Source organism: Pimephales promelas, chromosome 15 (genome assembly GCF_988280905.1).
Source record: "Pimephales promelas chromosome 15, fPimPro1.hap1.1, whole genome shotgun sequence".
NCBI classification, from domain to species: domain Eukaryota; kingdom Metazoa; phylum Chordata; class Actinopteri; order Cypriniformes; family Leuciscidae; genus Pimephales; species Pimephales promelas.
This window is the reverse complement of record NC_142783.1, coordinates 28,810,440-28,832,666: the sequence shown is the minus strand read 5'-3', so window position 1 is coordinate 28,832,666 and position 22,227 is coordinate 28,810,440. Positions and strand designations below refer to the sequence as shown.

At 38.5% G+C, this 22,227-nt stretch overlaps 1 protein-coding gene across 3 annotated transcripts in view; it reads left to right on the top strand.

Annotated features, from left to right (window-relative positions):
* dnmt3ab (DNA methyltransferase 3 alpha b) overlaps positions 1-22,227 on the top strand; it is a 48,042-nt gene that overhangs the window by 3,235 nt on the left and 22,580 nt on the right. For 2 of the 3 annotated variants that reach the window (XM_089120502.1, XM_039667710.2), the window contains exons 3-6: positions 2,449-2,553; positions 9,791-10,133; positions 17,434-17,480; positions 17,987-18,133. In XM_089120502.1, the coding sequence (XP_088976628.1) occupies positions 2,449-2,553; positions 9,791-10,133; positions 17,434-17,480; positions 17,987-18,133 (642 nt within the window). The remainder of the gene's footprint in view (positions 1-2,448; positions 2,554-9,790; positions 10,134-17,433; positions 17,481-17,986; positions 18,134-22,227) is intronic. The other variant, XM_039667718.2, reaches the window with a different exon arrangement.

The following is a 22,227-nucleotide window of genomic DNA, read 5'->3' as shown; positions in this document are numbered from 1 at the left end:
ATGAATAAAAGAACCACTGAGACATTTCTCAAAATATCTTCTTTTATGATCCACAGAATAATATTTTTTGCTGAACTATCCGATAAACTCTCTCCTCAAATCCATCACTATCATACACAATATTTCATTCAATATATCATTATAATTTGATATGATTCATTTCCACAGCAGGGCCATCAGGTGACAGTGTAGAGGCTTCATTTAACATAATTAGTAAACATGAGTGAATTGTTATGAGAGATAGTGTCTGCTCTGTGTTTAGTGACGTGGGTGTTGGTTTGTGTAGGAGAGGCTGGCGTATGCCTGATTTACAGGGGATTTCATTCTTCCCCGCCCCTGCACCCATGGACCCGCGCTACGCTCATAGTCCTGTTGCTTGGCAACAGTTCTTGCCTTAAATAACCGGCTGCCGACAGAAATAGAGCAAAGATGTAGACAGTGTTACTGAGTTCACACAACTAGCAGGTGAGGCTAGCAGGATTTTTTAGTCATAAATGTGGGAAGACATTCACAGGAAAACCAGAATGCTTAAATAGAACGAATCTCCAGAAATATGATTTTAAATGAATAGACTAATCGCATAATAGACTAATTAATGAATGAATAGACTAATTAATAGATAGATTAATCGCATCTATCATAAAAGTTAGGATATATTTGTGTGTGTATATATTAGGGCTGTCAAACGATTAATCGCGATTAATCACATCCAAAATAAAAGTTTGTGTTTACATAATATATGTGGGTGCACTGTGTATAATTATTTTGTATATATATAAATACACACATGCATGTATATTTAAGAAAAAAATATTATTTATATATAAAATATTTATTAAATAATTATAAATTATATATAAATCTATCTACAGTAAATATATGAAAATATTTATTAAATATACACAAGTATGTGTGTGTGTATTTATATATATAAAATAATTATAACAAGTGCATCCACATATATTATGTAAACACAAACTTTTATTTCGGATGCGATTAATTGCGATTAATCGGTTGACAGCCCTTATATATATATATATATATATATATATATATATATATATATATATATATATAAACTGTTATTTTATATATATATATATATATATATATATATATATGCTGGTTTGTGGGTGTATAATTATATATATATATATATATGTATAAATATATATATATCATTTTATATTTGAGTTGTACATATATAGGCATCTTTGATTAATGCTTATCTTGAAACTCGAGTGCTATTCGCACTCTGCTTATTTAGCTTCATATCGGCTTCATTACGCGCTAATGATAAGAAATTCTAGTGGTGAGTCCCGCCATCTTTCGGCCATGCTGGACTTCTCAGTAGTCATGGCAGACTGGGACAGCTTCCTCATTAGCATTCTGATTCAGAGCCGGTGGTTTCATTCAGTCCAGCCCTGAAGCTGCAGCTACATTAGGATCATCTTTTCTCTCCCGTTCACCCTAGGGTGCTTGGCTGGATGAAGAGTTGCTATTGTTGAAGAGGGAAGACACGTTTGTGTTAAACAAAGAGAAAGTGAATAAGGGGAGTGAATGAACCACTGAATGTCTTTGTGACTGTGTCAAGAGAGAACTCAGAGAGTTCGCAATCTCTTCACAGCTGTATCACCGCTCACTTTATCTCAGCTAAAAAGAAGATGCCATTCAAAAGCTGGCTTTTCTCATTTTCTAATTAACCTTGTTGTGAATGCAAAATGTAGGATGACATTTAAAAATCTCATTCATTCAAGTCTTGGTGTGGGGCTGGCATATGTGGTGTGTAAAGGTTAAGATTACAAACTGTAAAATTTAAGAATGAACTGATACTATAATTGTGGTCGATGTTATGGATGATAACCGATAAATGGCTAATAATAAACTGTCTAAATACATTTAAAATAAATCACTAAATATATTGCTAATATCATTTGTTTTTTAAATTGTAAAGTTAAAATGTAGGCATTACAATATGTACAGTTAACAGTGTTATTGAACTATTTGTGTTTTAAAGATTAAATTTAAGTGAGTGTTAGATGAATGCTAAAGTAATCTAAAAGTAAATTTAAAATCTAAATGTAATGAGAAATGAGAATAATAATAAAAACAAATATTCAATAATTGCCGTTACTGATAAATATATATTTTTTAATATTGACAGAAATGGGAACTGTATATTGTGTATAAATGAGAATAATGTTTAAATATCCAATAATTACCGATACTGATATATTTTTTTAATATTGACAGAAATGGAAACTGTATATTGTGTATCTCTTGTAAAAAAATAAAAAATAAATAAAAAATCAGCCACTTAATCAGTCTGAACAATATATCTGCCAATGACGAGTCTCATAATATAATGCAGAGAGCTTGATTTTGATCCAGTAAAGGCGGGTCTGGTTGAACAGTAATGGTTAATGCTGTGTGTTTCTATCTGTTTAGAATGAGAGCTCAAGAATGGACACCATGATTATTGACGAGATGCCTTCACTCTGCGCACCTGTACGCAAGGTTGGACGGCCTGGCCGTAAGCGCAAGCACCTCCCCGTGAGTATCCTCGTGAGACTGAGCTCTCAACACTCAACCAAACCACAAAACACCCAACTTCCCCTGGGATTCGGTTTATTTTCGTTTATCCACCAGGCGCTAGTCTTGGCAGTGGTTGGGAACGGGTAAACAGGCAGATATGTGGTTGCTGGTATTGACACGGGGGCACCAGATAAATTGTTTGAAATTGACCAAACATGCGATTTCCTATAGACTCGAGATTGAAGAAGAGACCTGAGCCAAATCTAGGGATCAAAATATCGCTCTTCCCTTGGGCATTACAATCATTTTCCATTTGAGACAAATTTCTGTGATCATAAATGAATTATTTTGTCAGAGGGCAAAAGTTTTTGAACACCTTAGTGTGACATGTTCACCGACTGTAAATGAATGGTCTTTGCAATGACTCTTAGCCTCCAACGAATTTCTTTTTCTTTTTTTTTCTAAAAGGATGTTTCGATACGCCACTAAGTAGGTGGATTACCAATCGAAGGATCCCTGAGTTACCATGCTCAAGCCTGGACATAGGCCTCATCAATCCTAGGCTATTCGGGTAACTCGGCCTCCAACGAATTTCTGGGAGTGTCAGTAATTTTAGGTTGCGCTTCTGGAGTGTGACAGCTCTTCTCACGTGCGATGAAACAATAGGACGGATGAATTTTAACATAAAACTAATCCATATAAATCGAGCCTTTTTGTCCAAATTTTTCAGATAAGTCATGATCTCTTTATATGATGTTCAAACAGATTGAATTTTGGCTTTTATTCACATATAAACATTGATCAGTGGACATAAACAAGCTCTACCAAACATGCTTGAATCGCGAGAACAAACCTCATTGGTTCTTATTGAAGTTCAAACATGCTGCGTTACAATGGTCATTGGTTGATTTTCCATGTACAATAACTGATGTGTTGCATTTAGAAACTTCAAACTCATCATCAACGCTAGGGATGCACCGATACCGATACCGGTATCTGGTATCGGCCTCGATACCACATTTTCTAAAGTACTCGTACTCGTTAAAAGTCCCCCGATACCGGGGACCGATACCATGTTCTGAGAAATGGGTTAATCACAGGCGCCGAGTGCCCACCCCCAGGCTCCGGCTGCAGCTCAGAGCGGGGAGATGGGGAGACATGTCAGCCGTGTGGAACAGTGATGCGCGGGTCAATGTATAAACAACCCGCAAACTACCAACGTTTTCAACTACCCGCCCGCTACTCGGACCGCAAAAAAAGTAAGAAAATATTGTACCCGACCCTCTTCCTGACCGTATTTTTTAAAAGTAGTACATGCTCATCGTAGCGTCATTGGGCCATAAACGTGTAACAACACAGTATCGCAAGAAGACGTAGCCTACATATAACAAAGGCAGCACTTTGGTCATCATCTTTCATTATTTCGGTAAATGTTTCCAACACTTACTCTTTCTATTTGTGTATTTGCGGAGCTTCCACTCCCCAGTCTTCACCTTTTCTCTTGCCGCCTCCATCTCTCTGCAGACTAGTGATCATAGACATGGCCGGTTCGTGAACGAATCGGTTCTTTTTAATGAACCGGTCGAACCAGTACGCTAAATCGAACTGAATCATTCGCATCAGTTCACGTCTTGCGTCAGTGCTGATCCACAAGTTACTACAGTTACTCACTTTCAGACATGCCTGACAGTCCCTCCGAGTTGAAATAAACCAATATCCCCCGAATTATATTTTACTCCAGTAACTCTAACAGTTCACTGAACTGAGACATGTTGTTGATACTGCGCATCCGCGTATAGTAACGAACGCAGAGGTACAGCGGTTCTCGGATCACACCAGTACAGAACTGAGAACTGTTTAGACTGAGCTTGTGTGTCATCTTCGTGCCAGTTATTCAGCCAATAAATAAATTCGGCCTATATATTTCATAGAAAATTCTATCTAGTACTATATAAATACAAAGGTTTAATTGGCATTTTTTTCCAAACGACCTGACCGACCGCGACCCGAATATCATTAAAAATATTTTTGGATGACCCGTAACTGCGGGTAACCCGCTCATTTTGGATCAACCCGTGCATCACTGGTGTGGAACAATTTCAAAGTGAATGGCTTTGGATTAGGAGAATAAGTTTACTTGTAGTCGCCAAGTTACTTATAGTCAGTTGAATGTCTGTTGGGGGACCAAATAAATAAAGTGTTATCAGATATTAAGCTGATCGTACTAATACTCTAGTCTACTAATACTCTAATGACAGTTAGTTGACATGTAATTGAAAAGTTACTTATAGTTAGTAAAGTGGACAATCGAAATAAAGTGTTACCCAAGTAATTTAATCAAGGACCTAAAAACCCGTATATAAAAATATTTAAATCATGTTTTTTTTGTTTTTTTATTAAGTACTCAGTATCGGTATCGGCGAGTACTGAAATGCAAGTACTCGTACTCGTACTCGTTTTCCAAAAAAGTGGTATCGGTGCATCCCTAATCAACGCCACTTTGTTCATTCTTTAAGTGAACTTTTGCCTGTATTGTCACTGTTTTGGATTAGCTGAATCGCGATTAGCTGAATCGTGGCTAGATGTCAGTTTACAAATTATCATACAATCTCGCATAAAACTCTGTTCACTTCTCACAATCAGAGTCATCTGTCTCCTTGATCTTGAGAAAGCGGGTACAGAAAGACGCTCCCGCTGCTTTTCGTACTGTGTGTGACTGGCTTTGTCAGCGCTGAACTGTGACTAGATGTCTCGGGCTACAATTTAACATGAAGCGTATGCGGACCTAAATGTTTGTGCTCTTGGTTGTTTTGCAGCTTCCTCACAAACCACTCAGGGCTGTTGTTAGGGAAGGAACCAATTGGGAAATGTTGTCCCGGTTCCTGGTACCTCACCAAGGTCCTCTACAGTTTAGACAATTCATTGGGTCTTTGGGGAGGGTCATAAAACCTTTGTCCCGGATATTGTGAAATTTGGGGATTGAATACCTTGAGTAAGTCAGTTCTTATTCCCTAGGTAAACGTCCAACCCCCCCAAAGTACTCTTGTTTTTGAAAATAATCCACGCTCTTGCATAATTAATCTAGTGAGGGCATGTCAGGGCATGTGGATGTTCGGTTGCCCTACATCCTCTCTTGCCTTCCCCTGAGGACTTTCTGATTGTATTATCCTCCTATCCCATTACTTCAACAGATAATTGCGGTCCTGCAAGGAGAGCAATGTCTTACTCTGTGAAATGTAAGCCATGTGAAGACAGATAGAATAATGTTTGAGTCATCTCTCATAGAGGTGCTCAGTGCTGATGTGTGGAACTGTGTTAGCGCTCTATGTTTGACTACCTTGCTGAAAAGTCTAGGAGTTGTGAAGCCGCCCGAGGAAGACGAGGCTCTAAGTGACATATCAGGAGAGTGATGACCGGAACTTTTTTAATCAAACAGTAATAGCATTGTTTTCCGCAGTGCTAATTTTAGACACTATGCTACCCCATCTGTGTTTCCAAAATCCTGTGCGGAAGATACACATGGGGGGGATTTGTTTCTAGGTCACATAAGGAAGGTGCTAATATCAAAGCATACCACATTGTTTTGATCACTGGACTGCAGCCAGCGCCATTGTTTCACAATTTTCCGTCCATTTTTGTATTCAATAGGACTAAATTTTGTTATGTACAGTAAGTTTCCCATGCAAAATGTGCCACTGCAATGCTTGGTTAGGTAGGTGGTTGCCAAGACTTTGCTATGTGGGTTCTAGGGTTTACTGAGTGAGTGCTAGGGTGTTGCTATGGCCTTCTTAAAGGGACAATTCACCCATAAATAAAAGTTATTTCATCATTTATTCACACATTCACACTCGCACATCTGACTTTCTTCTGTGGAACATAAAAGAAGATATGCGTGTCCATATGGGGGTCATCATCTCGGTAGAAAGAAAATTCGCAATGCCCAATTTACCAAAAATGCCCCTTATAAATCAGTTCTTTTTAATAAAGTAAAAAAAACTGTAAAAAAACTCACAAAACAGCCAATTGTAATTTATGACAGATTTGAATGAAATGAACCCGAATCCAAACTGTGATGTATACTTCAGGTTTTTGAGACTTACCTATCTGTCTGTACTGACTGGTTATTCATAAAACAATATGTGATTAAAGATACATATTCACAACATATTTTTGCTGTGTTTGGGTAATAATATTATTCTAAAAATATATCATGTTGATTCGTAAGTGAAATCTTATGTTTTGACATTTTGAAACCATAATCAACTCATCATTTTATTATATATATATATATATATATATATATATATATTCCCATTCAGTTCTGATTTCTAGAGTGCAATCATCAAATTGGTGCACATTTACAATAAACAACCATTCATGAGAAGAAATTATATCTGGTTCCTGAAATATTAACATCATCACAATTATTCTTTTGAGACAGATCTTTTCGATGAATCTGTTTATCTTCACAAATCAGACAGATTTGTTTCTCATCGACTTTTTTTTGTTTTGTTCTGGAGCCCTGCTTTCTATCCCAAGAGCCTCTTAATGATGTTTTGGTCTCTAGAATGTTTCGGGTCCCTCCCTTAATGTCTATGGAATTTTCCCCCCATTTCCTTCAGGCAAGACTCATATGTCCACAAATTAGTCCATAAATCACTTAATATATATATATATATATATATATACTATATAAATGACACAAAAATAATATACCACTCATGTCTGTTGTATTTAATTCTCATTTAAATCTACCAGCAATAGTCATAGTGATGCTAATGGACTTTTTTTTTGTAAATAGACTTCGGGGGTCTTAAAACCGTTTTTCTCACAGCGGCAACCGACACCCCTCAGACGAATGGGTAACATTCTTCCCATACCACCTCCCCTCTGTAATGTCAAATGAAAAATGAAGCAAACGGAATGAATATACTGTAAGCATATACGGCATTTGTGGGCGGCACACCGCTGGAACCCTACATGTTTTCCAAAGGCACCCAAAGTCTTGCTACAACAAGTTAGAACATCAGAGGTATGATGTTGAACAACTTGACTGTTTTTAAACCTTCTGTCATCATTCACACGACACAAGAGTGACACAATCACTCCTGATTATGAACGAACACAAGATCTAACAATCCAGCAGCTGCTTCTGGAAATTGTGTCTTTCCTTTCACTAGAGTAGAGTAACGGTTGTGTTGTGTCAGATCACTGTTCGATCTGTCTTTCATGAGAATGGCTTTGACATCCCAGGCAGTGAGGCGAAGCGGCAGCTGTTCCAATAAAGAGAAATGCCACTGTCAGATTGGCGGTTCAGCTCTCCAAGGGCTCCCATTCTGTTTGTCTCTAGTATCACCAGCCTCTCGTGTCAGTCTGGCTTTCCACGGACATGCTAAGCAGGTGGTTGAATCCAATAAATTATGTATGTCGAGGTTGTAGATTAATAGCTTGCTGTACAGTATATAGACATACAGCACAGGGCCTTTGTGTGTTTAAGGTTGACAGCATTTCCATCCATCCATACACTATCGTTCTAAAGCTTGGGGTCAGTAAGGTTTAAAAAATTATGGACGCATTAAATGGATCAAAAGAGACCGCAAAAAAAACAAAAAAAAACATTTATAATGTTACAAAAGATTTCTATTTGAAAATGCTGTTCTTTTGAAGTTTCAAAGAATCCTAAAAAAAACATATTTCCACAAACATTAAGCAGCACAACTGTTTTCAACATTGATAATAATGGTAAATGTTTCTTGAGCACCAATTAGAATGATTTCCGAAGGACCATGTGACACTGTAGACTGGAGTAATGGCTAAGCCGTCACAGGAATAAATTACATTTCAAAAGTTATTTTAATAAAAAAAATTATTTTAATTTCACAATATTGTCAGTGGTGTATATGATAAAGGTGTCTGGGATGTGCACAAAATGACACGATAATGTCACTGACACAAAACTTTAAGTAAACAGAAAAATATGCGAGTAATGGAGTTTTTTCAAATAACAAAAGCTTTTTTCTGTCAAATACAAAGCAGAATTTTTTACGAATGTGCTGGTGGTACTTTTCAATACAATTGCTATATATTAGGATTGAAGTTTCAAAGTTTCAAAATGGCATTATGAAAATGGTTCAAATGAATAGTGTGCTTTATTTCAAGTCTTTTGAAGTTATACGATAGCTTTATGTCAGCAACACACCAAATTTAAGTCATTACTCACTTAAAATCTGTCCCTCCAGTGAGCTTTAACTGTTGTGACCAGATTGAGTCAGTGAGAATCAAATGAGTCTGATTATGAGTGAATCATCAGCGTTATTGTTAATTTAAAATAAAGCTATTAAAAGTCGTAACTTTATTCATAAATCAGACAGGATTTCTTCTCATGAAGACACAAATCAAATACATACATCTGTGGACTTTGTCAACTTTTATGATAATCATGTTTAAATCTCTGCTCTCCTATGCCGCAGTAATGGTAGAAGTAGTTTGGTATATTGTGCTATTTTGTGTTTCTTTGTAGACAGGTGCATAGAAACACTGTACTCCCATTCCACTTAATGTGTAGGAAGAGAGCTTCCGTGTCTTTGTTTCAGATTAGATTAGATGGTTCAGATAGATAGTTTAGATGTCAAGGCAAGGACATCGGAAATGGCCTCATATAGACTAGAGCAGATGAAAGATGGAGCCTAGACTGCAAATGAAAGATTTGACTGCAAATTGGGTCTTACTCTTTAATTACAATTGTGAGTCATAACCATTTTAAAGTATTTTATTTTATTTTGGGCCTTTTTGCCTTTTTTTTTTACATGATAGCACAGGATTGACAGGGAAGTAAGTGAGATGGGAATGGGACAGAGACATGACCCAGTTTAGATTCAAACCTGGGTCCCCATGAGCCACGGCTCTCATATGATAATGTCATGAGCAAAACACATAGTTTCGTTACTCAAGTCACACGTTTAGAATGAGTCAAATTCATTACTATTGCTTGACAGTGGTTTCTAAAGAGCATCTGACTATTTGACTTTTGAGTTTATATTTATTTATTTTCCCCTTCTGGTACGTACATAATAATATATTAATAATATAGTTTTTATATATTATGAAAAGAGGATTGTTTTTGGTAAATTTGGTTTGTTGTGTGTTAGAGGGCAAATATAATTAATTTATTGTGCCATAGGGAGCTGCTTATTGAAGCTTCTGATTAAATATAGGCTAGCAATGCATGACAGTCTTATGTAATTTTGCGCTGCAGGTGGAGTGTTCACACGGGACAGTGAATCAGCTGATGGGCGGGGCTAAGCTGCACAAAGGGGCGGAGCTCCAGTCATCTTTGCAGTCTCAGAATGGAGATGTTGAGAGGCATGAGAACAAATCGTGTGAAGGTCGCCACCCCACGTTGGACAAGAATGCTGCGGAAAACGGGCTGCCACGCCAGTCGGGCTGTCGGGCTGAGTCCTCCTCTGATTCAAGCCTGAGCCCATCCCTGGAGAACGGATTTGTCGCCAGCCAGGACTCGGAGAAGTACGAAGAGGAGACACTGCCAACTCTGCCTCGCAAGAAAAGAGGGAGACGGAAACTGGAGCGGCCCACTAAATGTGAGTTATGCTCAACCTTCCTTAGCATCATGTTTCACAGCTGTCTGCTTACTGAGCCATTTGTGGGCCCAAGGCCAAGAACTTGTCATCAAAATTATTTAAAAAAATGCAATATTTAGTCACTAAACAAGTGGGATTGTAAAATGGTTTTGGAGGCTTTGCAGCTACCATTGACTTGAAGAACAAATAATTATTGTTAAATGAGTGCATTGATATGAAAATCAGGGTAATTACGTTCCCAAAAATTTAATTTGCAAACAAAAGACATCAGCCTCCCACAATGTGTGTACAGAAGCGATCTGGCAAGATTCTCTCTCCAGTAGCGTTTCTTATTGGATTTTTTTTTCCCAATGAGAGCATCCAATATCCAATATCCATTTTTCCAGCATATTTAGTGCAAGGACCCTCTGAATTTCTGTTTATTTTGTTTGAATGTGTTATTTTAATTTTAAACTTTACACTTTACACTTTTAGTCATATGAGCAACCAGTCAGTAATCATCACACCAATTTAAGTTTCACTATATTCATATGTTTTTATTTTATTTATTGAACTGCTATTTTAATATCAAAACATAAGCATTACAGAACAGTCTAGAACTTCACTCACCCCTGTAAGTTTGAAAGCATTTTTATACAACAAATTAACCAATACATAAGCAAGCGTTATTCCATTTGTAGAATTTGTAGAAACCCTTGTTATTAGCGACACCAGTGGCCATTAAGTGAACTGCAGCAAGCAACTAATTGCTCATGCAAGATCTTGATATACTAAAATTATTTTCATTCTTTGCTTAGAAGTAAAAAGAAGTTTGAGAAACATTTGAAGAGATATATTGTTAGTTAACAACATCCAGACGCCATCCACGCTTCTAAAGAGCGACTGATTGATGAATGGGGAAAATGTGCTGCACTCTTTTCTCTCAAGCCTGCAGCATAGGTTTCTTTGTTTGAATGACAAATATAGACACATTTATCTGCAGAAATAGACAGATATCTCCTTACATGAAAGCGTGTGCTGGTTGACAGTGGGCTGTAGTCCTTTCGGCGTGTTCAAAGACAGCTTTTTTTGTGACTACACAGTCAGCTTTCATCAGAGCTAGTAAGTTCTTTGGCATCAGTTTGGTGTGTCTCTGCCTTTAAGACAACACAAATTATGTTGACTACTAGTTGTCTATATATTATTGCACAGCATTTCTTTCCAATTTTCATCACATATTACAATTCACAAGCTCACAGATTCATCAGTGGTGGTGCAGCGATACTCCTGAATATCTTTGTGCTCCAGTGTGATGGTGATGCCAATTATCAGACCTCTCTCTCTTTCCATACTTTGGGGTCAGACATTGACCTTGATGAGAGCAATAAGTGAAGGCTGTATAAACAGTGCCGTCTGCGTCCTGGCAGCCTGCCTTGATTGTGTGTAGTGCACAGAGAGACAGCAGGTCTGTGTTGTGGCCTCTCTCTCAGTAGGGGCCATGCCAGGTGAATGGCACAATGCCCAGGGCACTTACACACTGATCCATCATCAGTCTCCCGTAACCCACTTTATGATGAGAGATGCAAACTTGTAGACCTATGTAAAATGCTATAAAGTCTACAGACTCCATTTATAATACTTTGGAAGTCCAGTAAAGTATAATCAAGGCACGTTGTTTGTTAGCACTGCTAACAGTGCTATAAAGGTGCATTTACACTGACTGAATCAATATGTTAAAGGTTTTTTGGCCACATATGACAGTCCCGTAGGTGTCCCAATTGTCATTTCACACTATTTTCCAACTGTTCATGTGGCAGTTGGAGTATTGGAGAAGTGTTCTGGCTATGTTAATGGTGCTTTCTTTGCCCATCTATGATCATCGAACCATAGTATGGTCAATCTTCGACCAAAATACCAAGATTTTTAGACAGAGAGAAAACTTTGGTAAAGACTGCTACTTTATGGGATAAACTATTTCATGTTTGCAGGGATGTTTTGACTGTGCTGTTTGGGAAACTTGTGAATCTTTAGATTAAGAAATAGAGTCAGTAATAAGAGAGCTGTCAATGCGAAAATTATGCGAGTTTCTTTGACGAGTATCTAAAATAGACATATAAACTGTAATGTACCCAAATGGTCCTGAAGTGAATCAGAAGTGAAACAAATTGAGAAATTGACATTGATAACCAGCACTTTTGGATGCCATAATGTTATTGGAATGCAGGATACCTGGCTATAGCAATGACCACAAAGGAGATTTATTTGCTGCAAATATACGATTGGTGATAATTGGTAAATTTATTTTTCTTTTTTGAGTAAATTTTGCCTTTAACAATTTAACGAGTACTTAACTTGTTAAGAAGGAACCATCTAGTGTTCCTGTCCTACAATATTGTTTGTTGGGACGCACTTGTTCAGTTTTACAGGCATAACGAATAGTGATGCACCAATCATGATTTTTCATAGCATATTCCGATCGCGGAAGCAAATGCGATTTTGTTTTTCTTTTTTAAAGCAAATTTATTTGATGTTTATTTGCTCTATTACAGGCTTAAACAAAAATATCTATTAGCCATTTGAATTTAGAGGCAACCACTGCATTTTAATGATGATCCAAACAAAAATGCTACACACATTTATCATGAGCAGTTGTTTTTGAATGGTTTGACTTTAGCTTAGTGAAATCATGCTACATAAATCATACCTGCACAAAACAAAAAATCACAACCTTGATTTGCCAGACTTCATTAACTCAACACTGATGCTATTGCAAATCAATACTATACAATACAACCGCTAAAAGATAATCACACCTACACACCTTTGTCATTCATTAATTCAATCCCGCCAATGATTTTATTGATTCATGAACTCCTTAGAGTCAAATCTGGCAAATCTGCCAGTACCTGTGTCGCTTTTTATACCTTTTACCCAGAGGACGCAGGATGGACTTCAGTCCAGTGACATAGAACTGAATGCTCTGAACACGCAGGCTGGCATGTGCACAAACTGGCATGCTGGAGGCTCAATGGGCACAGCGTGCCAACCACGCTCACAAACCTATTGACCTTGGCAGTCTCGGCGGAATGAACCCCTTCCTCACCGCACCGATGGGTTGCTTATTCCCGTCGCGAGACGGAGAAAAGAGGAAGAGAACGAAAGATGCAGCGAGAGAGGATTTGCACATGATGTAAATGTGAAGAGGACTCGAGGGTCGAGGCCTTTTGTTTTGGCTGGGTGTGTGTGGTACTTCACTGGCAGGCTTTTGATGGCTCTTGTGAAGAAAACAAGCTCTCGGGTTTTGCCCATGCCCCTCGACGCTCAAGTGTTGTGATGTGGCTGCGTGATGGAGCTTTGATAGACTTCAAACAGATCCTCTTTAGGCTAGTGGGTTATTAAAATGGTTGCTGTCTACTTCTTTTGGCATCGTGTCAGTATAGAGACATCATGAATATGCCTTTACAGATTGCATGTAAGCCTGGTCTAAATCCCACATATTTATTTATAGGAAGTTGCCCTGGTCATTGGCCATACTTGAAGGAATAGTTCACTAAGAAAATGAAAATTCTGTCATCATTTATTCACCCTCAAGTTGTTTCAAACCTGCTTAACACAAAAGAAGATATTTTGAAGAATGTCGGTAACCAGACAGCGGATGGACCCCATTGACTTCCATAGTGGGGGAAAAAAATACTATGAAAGTCAATGGGGTACATCAACAGTTTGGTTACCAACATTCTTCAAAATATCTTCTTTTGTGTTCAGCAGAAGAAATAAATTCATACAGGTTTGAATCAACTTGAGGGTGAGTAAATGATGACAGAATTTTAAGTAAACTATTCCTTTAAAGGGATACTCCACTTTTTTTTGGAAATAGGCTCATTTTACAACTCCCCCAGAGTTAAACAGTTGTGTTTTACCATTTTCGAATCAATTCAGCCGATTTTCTGATATTTAGAAGAATATCAGTAACCAGACAGTTTCTGGTCTCATTGACCATAATAGGAAAAAAATATACTATGGAAGTCAATGAGACCAAAAAAGGTCTGGTTACAGATATTCTTCTAAATATCAGAAAATTGGCTGAATCGGCTGAAACCCAACTGTTGAATGAGCCTATTTCCAAAAAAAGTGGAGTATCCCTTTAATGATTATTAAAAATGTGGTGTTCAGGATTCTATGCACTCATCATATAAGGCTCTTTAATGCCTTGGTGCTTTAGACATATACGGTATATCAGAAAAGTGCTTTCATAAGTTATTTATAAAAAGTAATAATGTTCGCATTGACAACATGCACATGTTTATGTTCACCTGAATGTAGATTCAAATTCAAATGTTTATTGCACCAAATTGTTTGCAATGAACATTCGGCTTGGTGTGAATAAGCCTTTATTGCAATAAAAAGTAACAAGTGGGAGTCTGTGTGACATACTTTCTGGAAATACTTCTGCCACCTTATAAATAAACAGTGTAAAACACTACTCAGCGGTTAAAGATGTCTGTCTATATGCGCGTGGCTATATATACGTGCAACATTTCAGAGAGGTTATTTTATTTTATTGACTTTTTTGTTGCTGAAATGCACATGCAATTTAATTTAGTAGTGATTTAGATTTAAACAAACCCATGATTTTTGCGTTCCTTGCGACATATTCTACTGTTTGAACTATAGGAATGCTTGTCAGATTCGCAATGTATGTTTGCAAACTACATTTTGAAACATTTTTTTTATGATACACATCACTGTGATTATGGTGACAAAGTTTAGGAATTCTGTTCTTAAGTGCTCATATTTATTATGTAACTTGCAGAGTTGACAGCTCATCTTTTTCTTACTTTTAACATGAATATCATGCTAATGTTTAGCTTCAAGCAAAAAGGAAAGGTTTTCTGAAATATACTTTTCTGTCAGATTCTCTACAGTAAATCAGCGAATCTGTTTTGTAGCTGGTTTTTGACTTGAATGGGATGGGAATGCATCTTCCAAAGGTTTTTAAGGGGCCATGTTTTATTGATGCTGTATTGGAATTGTGGGTGTGCTTTTAGAAAGCTTTGTTGGGCTCTCAGTAATATTGTCTTTCTCAAACCCTAGTTAGAAAAGAGTTTCAGTACTCCTTAATCATGAATCATCATGATAGCCCTGCTAGTGTTTCAGGTCACTGGTAATCGTAGCCTCTGGCTAACCCCGGCCTAACCTGCTGAACCCTGCCAAGACAAAGCTGTTTAGGCATGAGCTACATCCTTTTGAATGTGGAGACGTCAAGAGTATAAATCAATGCTAAGGCAAAAAAGGAGAATTTTGGGAGTATTCATTGTGGCGCTGTGGAATTTGCAGAAGATGAACAGCATAAGAAGAAAGTATGATAGTGCTGGGGAAGTTATTCCAAAAATAGTTGGCTGTTACTAATTATTTCTTTTTATTGACTGCAAAGGTAATGGTTTACTGTTCAGACAGACTAGTTTGTTTGTTATAATATTAATCATTATTAGGCCCTGATTGAACCTGCAGATTTTTGATGTTTCTTGGCGAAAGGGTTTGAGGTTTCTTGGTGGTGTTCGAAAACAGTAAAACAATTCTTCAATTCAAAAGCAGCTAAATGGAGCACAATGAAATGAATTAGGCTATTTTTAACAAGCCATCTGCCTCTGCCATCAAAGACACAATGAGACACAAGACAAAAAGTTTTGTTTTTTTAAGCTTACATTTATGTGGTTTAATGCAGTTTTGATTTAGATTCAAACAAAGCCACCTGCATTGCATTCAAGGTATACATTTCACCAATTCATGCATTGTTTCAGAGTCAAACCCATGTCCATTGCACTGCTTTTCTACTAAACTATAGGCATACACAACAGTGTCGAAAGTTGTGTATCTAAATGTGTAGGCAATTTGTGTATGATGCAATATTTCAGACAGACAGCCAAAGCATGATATGCTAATTAAAACACCATCACTGATAATGTAAAAACTGAAAACTTCTATATAGCCGACTGTTAGTACATAGTCTAAAAATAGAAATATAGTTTATGGTGTTGGTTGGATGGGGGCTCCCCTGCAGCAAAAGAGAGAATTGAGAAAAGAGATGTCAAAACCGCTATTATAATGAGTCAAAGTCGTTGGCTAATTTCAATGTTGACGTCACATCCTGCAAGTTTTGATTGACCTTGATGGTTTGCAATTATTTAGTTTGCGTGTAAGATTATACTGTAAATACAATTTCTTTTGTTGTTAGGAGTCTGTGAAAGTGCTGACCATCACAAAAATGAAGCTTTTTGTTAATACTGAAAATAATGAAAGGGTGTATTGATATTGTGTATTGATAGTGGTCGGGTGATAAGGTATTTTCAATGGCTCATTTCGATACTAATGTCTAAAGCAGTGTGGCCGATATAATTCCTTATGAATGAGCACTTATTTTATACAATATTTACTCTGAACTGACACTTCTTGGTGGATTTCTTTCTTACTTTTACATTTTAAGTGGAACATTTTGATATGACTTATAGGGTGAGGAGCAGATTTTAAAATTATAGCTACAGAAATGGAAAGCTGTTGTGTTGAGATTGGAACCAGTATAGCTTAGCTTCACAATCAATCAACTAATATGATTCACAGAGTTATAACCTAAAGTTTCATTCAAAAATCTGACATGCAAAGCAGAATTCGTAATACACAAATAGTGTGTATTTTTGTATTTACATATTGATTCTTCACACTTTTTTTTTATCATAGATGTTTCTGACAGATTTTAAATCAGTAATGCATTTTAAACCAACCAGTCAATCAGATTTGATGCTTACAGTCCAGCCAATCATAAGAGAGATTGTACAGCTCACATATGCATTATATATCTCTACATATAGTAGTATTTTTCAAATGGTAATATTCTGGTGCCTTACAAAAAGAAACTATCATACTATCTGTAATTACATATCGCCCTGTGGCATTTTTCACAGTACACATTTAGTAACCCAATATGTCTTTTTGATAGTGATTGACTGACATTAATACTCACTTTCTAAAGTTCTCATAGGACTTTTATTCAGTTACACAAAGCCCTCAAGCTAAAATGGTCCTTCTTTCAGCTTCTTTTTGCTTTTCAGCTATTTATTTAAACCCCTTTTCAAGTTAATAACTTTATTTTGGCTATTTCATGCTTGATCTTCTACTTAAAATCCTTGTGAAACTTTCTGTTGATGCAAAAATACCATTGAGGTCTCATACTCCAGATTGTTGAAGACAGATTTCCATTGCGACAAATCTGGACTGTCAGAAACATTTCAGGTAATCGCTTGTTCTTGTGGCTGTTTCCCTCTAGACGTGGAGCACAAGGAAGACGAGGGTGGGGACTCTGCAAAGAATGAGGTAAAACTGTCTTCCTGTTGTGTGCCTGTCTGTGATATATGCTTGTACGTTTGCGTGTTTCTGTCTGAAAGTTTGACCTCTTCCGTTAATCGCTGAACATCTCAGAAGAAAAATCTTAGGAAGGTGACATTACCGTGGATCCTGTTTTTTTCAGCCATTTGATTATGAAAGAAATGGTACGCTAATGGCGAACTATCAAATACACTTGGTCCTCTGCTTGAAACGAGGGTCCCTGTTCTCCACTGGTCGTGTCCAGATTGGAGGTTGGATGTCTACCTGTCGGGCCGCTCGAACCCACTCTGCAACGATGAGTTCCCAAGTTTGCCAGTCCCCCACCAGCCCATTCGCAAAACGCTCCAAAATCATTCGCAGACTGACCGCCTTCTTCTTACCCTTATTAAGGATCGCACAGACAGATAAGGACACTAAGAGAGAGAGAGAGAGAGAGACAAAGTCGTTAATTTTTACTTTTCCTTTTTTTTTGTTGCTTTTGTCCCTTTAAACAGGGAGCTCGCAGGAGGCTCCGTGGGGGTGTGGGCTGGGAAGTCAGCCTCCGTCAAAGACCCATGCCCAGAGTAACCTTCCAGGCCGGTGACCCTTATTACATTAGCAAGAGGACCAGGGAGGAGTTGCTGGCAAAGTGGAAGTTCGAGGTGAGTAGCATTGCTCGCCACTGTCCCAAAGGAAGAGCGATAGGGAGCTTTTTAGCATTTCTATTATAGCAGGAACGTTTGCCTGGGCGACAGCGTACCAAATAAACTTTGCGAAAGCCAAGTGTATTTGATGAGTTATTTGATATCGCATGAAGGTACCATTTATTTCACGAGACATCTGGCTGCTTCTCACAGTGAAAATCCACTGGTTTCCTCTTTGTGAGCAACCACAGACTTGTCTGTTATGAATGACAATCAGAGGCTGCCTATAAGCAATGGCAGTCCTAATGAGTGAGTTTGAAACAGTCTGGTTTACAGATGTTAAGTGTTTTTTGTTTACTTTCAGTTTGATTATTGGCTGATAACAGACATTTTTAAAAATGTGTCTGTATTAAATATCCAATATTTTATTGTGCATGCTTATTTCCTGTATTTTTTCAGTTTAGCATCTCATTGACATTTTTGTATTTCGAATATATTTATAGAAAATAGTATAGAATTGTAATATCGTCCATAAGATGAAAATATTTATCATCTTAACTATATTTGTGTATGTCTAGTTCTGATTGATTGAGTGTTTTGGTGTAGAAAAAAAAAAAAAAAAGACTGGATACCTGTTGCTCTAGATTAGAACCGGGGCCATATCTAGTATGGTGCGGGGCCTAGTGTGTGTAGAGGATGTGGGGCCCCCTTAAAGGGCTGGGCCATGGTGCGGTTGCAACGGATGCATAGTCCCTAAGACGGCATGGTGCGGTTGCAACAGTTGCATAGTCCCTAAGAATGACCCTGGTTAGGAGACTATACTGTTGTATTGTAACACTTTTTGATATACTTTACTGACTATAAAGTAGACACCCTGTAGCTCAAGACTGGTTCCCCGCTGAATCTAAGCAGGGTTGAGCCTGGATAGTACCTGAATGGGAGACCTCCTGGGAAAATAGGTTGATCCTTGAAGAGCTGTTTGTTGGGCCAGCAGGGGGTGCTTACCCTGTGGTTTGTGTGTGGGTCCTAACTGCCCAGTATAGTGCCGGGGACACCATACTGTCAAAGAGCACCGTCCTTCGGATGAGACCTTAAACTGAGGTCCTGACTCTCAGTGGTCATTAAAAATCCCAGGATGTCCTGTCGAAAAAAAAACGTGTTGTAACCCTGGCATCCTGACCATATTTGCCCATTGGCCTCTGTCCATCATCATGGCCTCCAAAACAAACCCCAATATATGATTGGCTTCATTACTCCACCAATAATCTGGTGTGTGGAAGGCGTTCTGGCGCAGTATGGCTGTCGTTGCATCATCATGGTGGATGCTACACAGCACATTGGTGGTGAATTGAGAAGATTTCCCCCTTCCATATGTAAAGTGCCTTTTCAGTAAGAAAATCAAAGGTTATATGATCATTTCATCAGTTGTGTTGTGCCATGGTGAATCTGTATAACATTACAACCACGTGCAGGGCTGAAATTGTTGTGATGTGTCTTGACTTAAAGGGTTAGTTCACCCAAAAATGAAAATTCTGTCAGTATTTACTCACCCTCATGTTGTTCCAACCCCGTAAGACCTTCGTTCATCTTCGGAACACAAATTAAGATATTTAGGATATTAAAATCGCTCCTGCATACAGTCCATAGGCTTCTTGAGGGACTGGCTCTTGCTGTCCTCGAAAAGTAATTGAAGACATCGTTAAAATAGTCCAAGTGACTACAGGGGCTCAATCTTAAGTTTATCAAACGACGAGAACACTTTTGTGCGCAAAAAAACAACAAAAATAACGACTTTATTTCAACTATTCACTTCCTTCTCCATAAGCCTATAGTCCGTTAACGTAGTGTGATTGCGTAGAGCTACGTCACACGTAGGCTCACTATTGGTCGACGCTGGTCATGTGTGTGTGATGCGTGTGACGTACAATAACAGAAGCTTACGCTATTAAACTAGTTAGCTGACTCGCGCAGAGGGAGAAATAAACGAATAGTTGAAATAAAGTCGTTATTTTTGTTGTTTTTTTGCGCACAAAAGTGTTCTCGTCGTTTGATAAACTTAAGATTGAGCCCCTGTAGTCACTTGGACTATTTTAACGATGTCTTTTATGACTTTTCGGGGACGGCAAGAGCCAGTCCCTCAAGAAGCCTATGGACTGTATGCAGGAGCGATTTTAATATCTTAAATATCTTAATTCGTTTTCCGAAGATGAACGAAGGTCTTACGGGGTTGGAACAACATGAGGGTGAGTAAATACTGACAGAATTTTCATTTTTGGGTGAACTAACCCTTTAAAGGTGAAATGATTGATTTTTTGCTCCACTAGTAAGACCAAAACAGGTTTTCCGAAGCCTTTGGTCTTGGAGCCTTAAGTTCCATTCACACCATGAAGGATAACTAGAAATTTTATATTAGCATCTACACCAACAAGTTCAGTTTGTTATAAACATCGCCTGCTTTAAATGCTCACGCTTTTGAAAGCCAGGTGGGTTCTGATTGGCTGTCAAAGGTTTTTAGGGTTCATCAACTGGAAAAAATGTCTTGAACCATTGTCCTGTGGACCATTGTTATAGTTAGTGTTCTTACTATGAACAAGCCTTTACTGAGGGGTGTGGGGGTACAAAAACGGTTAAAGATCAGTCATTTAGCCTTCCGTTATTACCCACTGCCATCGCGAAGCTCAAGTACGATTGCAGGTGCAGGTTGTTGACAGTTTTCCTAATGGCACTGTGCTATATTGTGAGAACCGCTCTGTTACATAACGCTCTTTTTCCTCGGTAACCAAAGGAGGCCAACCAATCAACATCGAGCTCCCCCCGCCCCCATCTTCTTTTCTCTGCCCCTCTCCACACTGTGTTTGAGGACAAGCCATAAAAGTGTCGGAGATCCCAGAAATACGACCAAATTAGCCGGACACACAGTTGTCTCGTGAGTGGACGTTGTAAAATTCCAGAGAGATGGGCGTTTCGCATTCTTCACGGAGAGAGCTGGAATCCTCCGTCAGGAGCCTGGGAATTCTTTTTCTCTGAATAGGCACATTGTGGACGAGCGCAGATCGTAACATGTCATAGCTATGTTTGCTCTACGAAGGTCTGTGCAGTCATGTTGTCTCGAAGCGCTCTTCATCGGACACTACAATGCGGCAGGAAACCCTTTTGAAAGGGGCCTTGACATGTTTCCTTCCTCTGCCTACGAGGCCTGAGCCGCATACAGTCAGCAGAGCTTTGTTAGCGTAGAAGAGGGGGGGGTTAAAACCCAGCTTTCACTTTCTTTGAGTCAGGGGGATCATGTCGCGCTCTCTCTCTCTCTTTTTTTTTTAATAAGTACCCAACGCTACAGTAGATTCCTCTTTCCCACCCCCATCCAGTTCCCTTTACTCCTCCCCCTCTCCCCTCACTACTCTCTCTGCAGTGGAAATGAACTCCGTACTATGGATATAAGGGTGAAGATGAGGTTTACAGCGAATTTCCAGCGCTGCTTGCAAGACAGCCTCCTGGACAGCCGCCAACATTCTGCAAGTCCTCTCTAGCCAACCAGAATTCCTGTTGGGAACCACCTGACCCTGAATTCCCAGACAAAGCAATGTTCATGCTTTCTGGGGGTTTTTTTTCTTCTTTTTTTTGTTTTTTTTGAAGCGGTCTCCACTGAGCCAAGAGTGGGGCAAGAAAAAAAGTGACTCACACGTTGGATTTAAAGTGCCGAGTGCAGGCGTGTATGGGTAGGTCGGCTGGCTTGTTTGTTGTTGATAGCGCAGGGGACAGTGTGCATGTCTGTTAGACTTGCTGGAGGAGGAATATGCTGACTTCAGGTATTTCCAGGAGACTTGTTACGGACCATCTGCCCCGGCTAGCTTAAAGGAAACCCATCTCTTTAAACCCAGAGTGTCGGACCGGGCTAAAAACATTGCAAGTACAAGACAAGTTAGTCATAGTTTGCTTGAAAGGTTATTTTTGTAGCCTGTATGTTATCACAGTGGGATTGCAGATAGCTGAATGTATTTCCTGTTTTACTGCCTCTTGCAGGATGTTGTGCATAGGGCATATCTTTGGCTTTGTGCACATATACTTGGTTTTTAATAGTGCTGTGATCTGACAGTGTTTTTTTGTGGTTATTT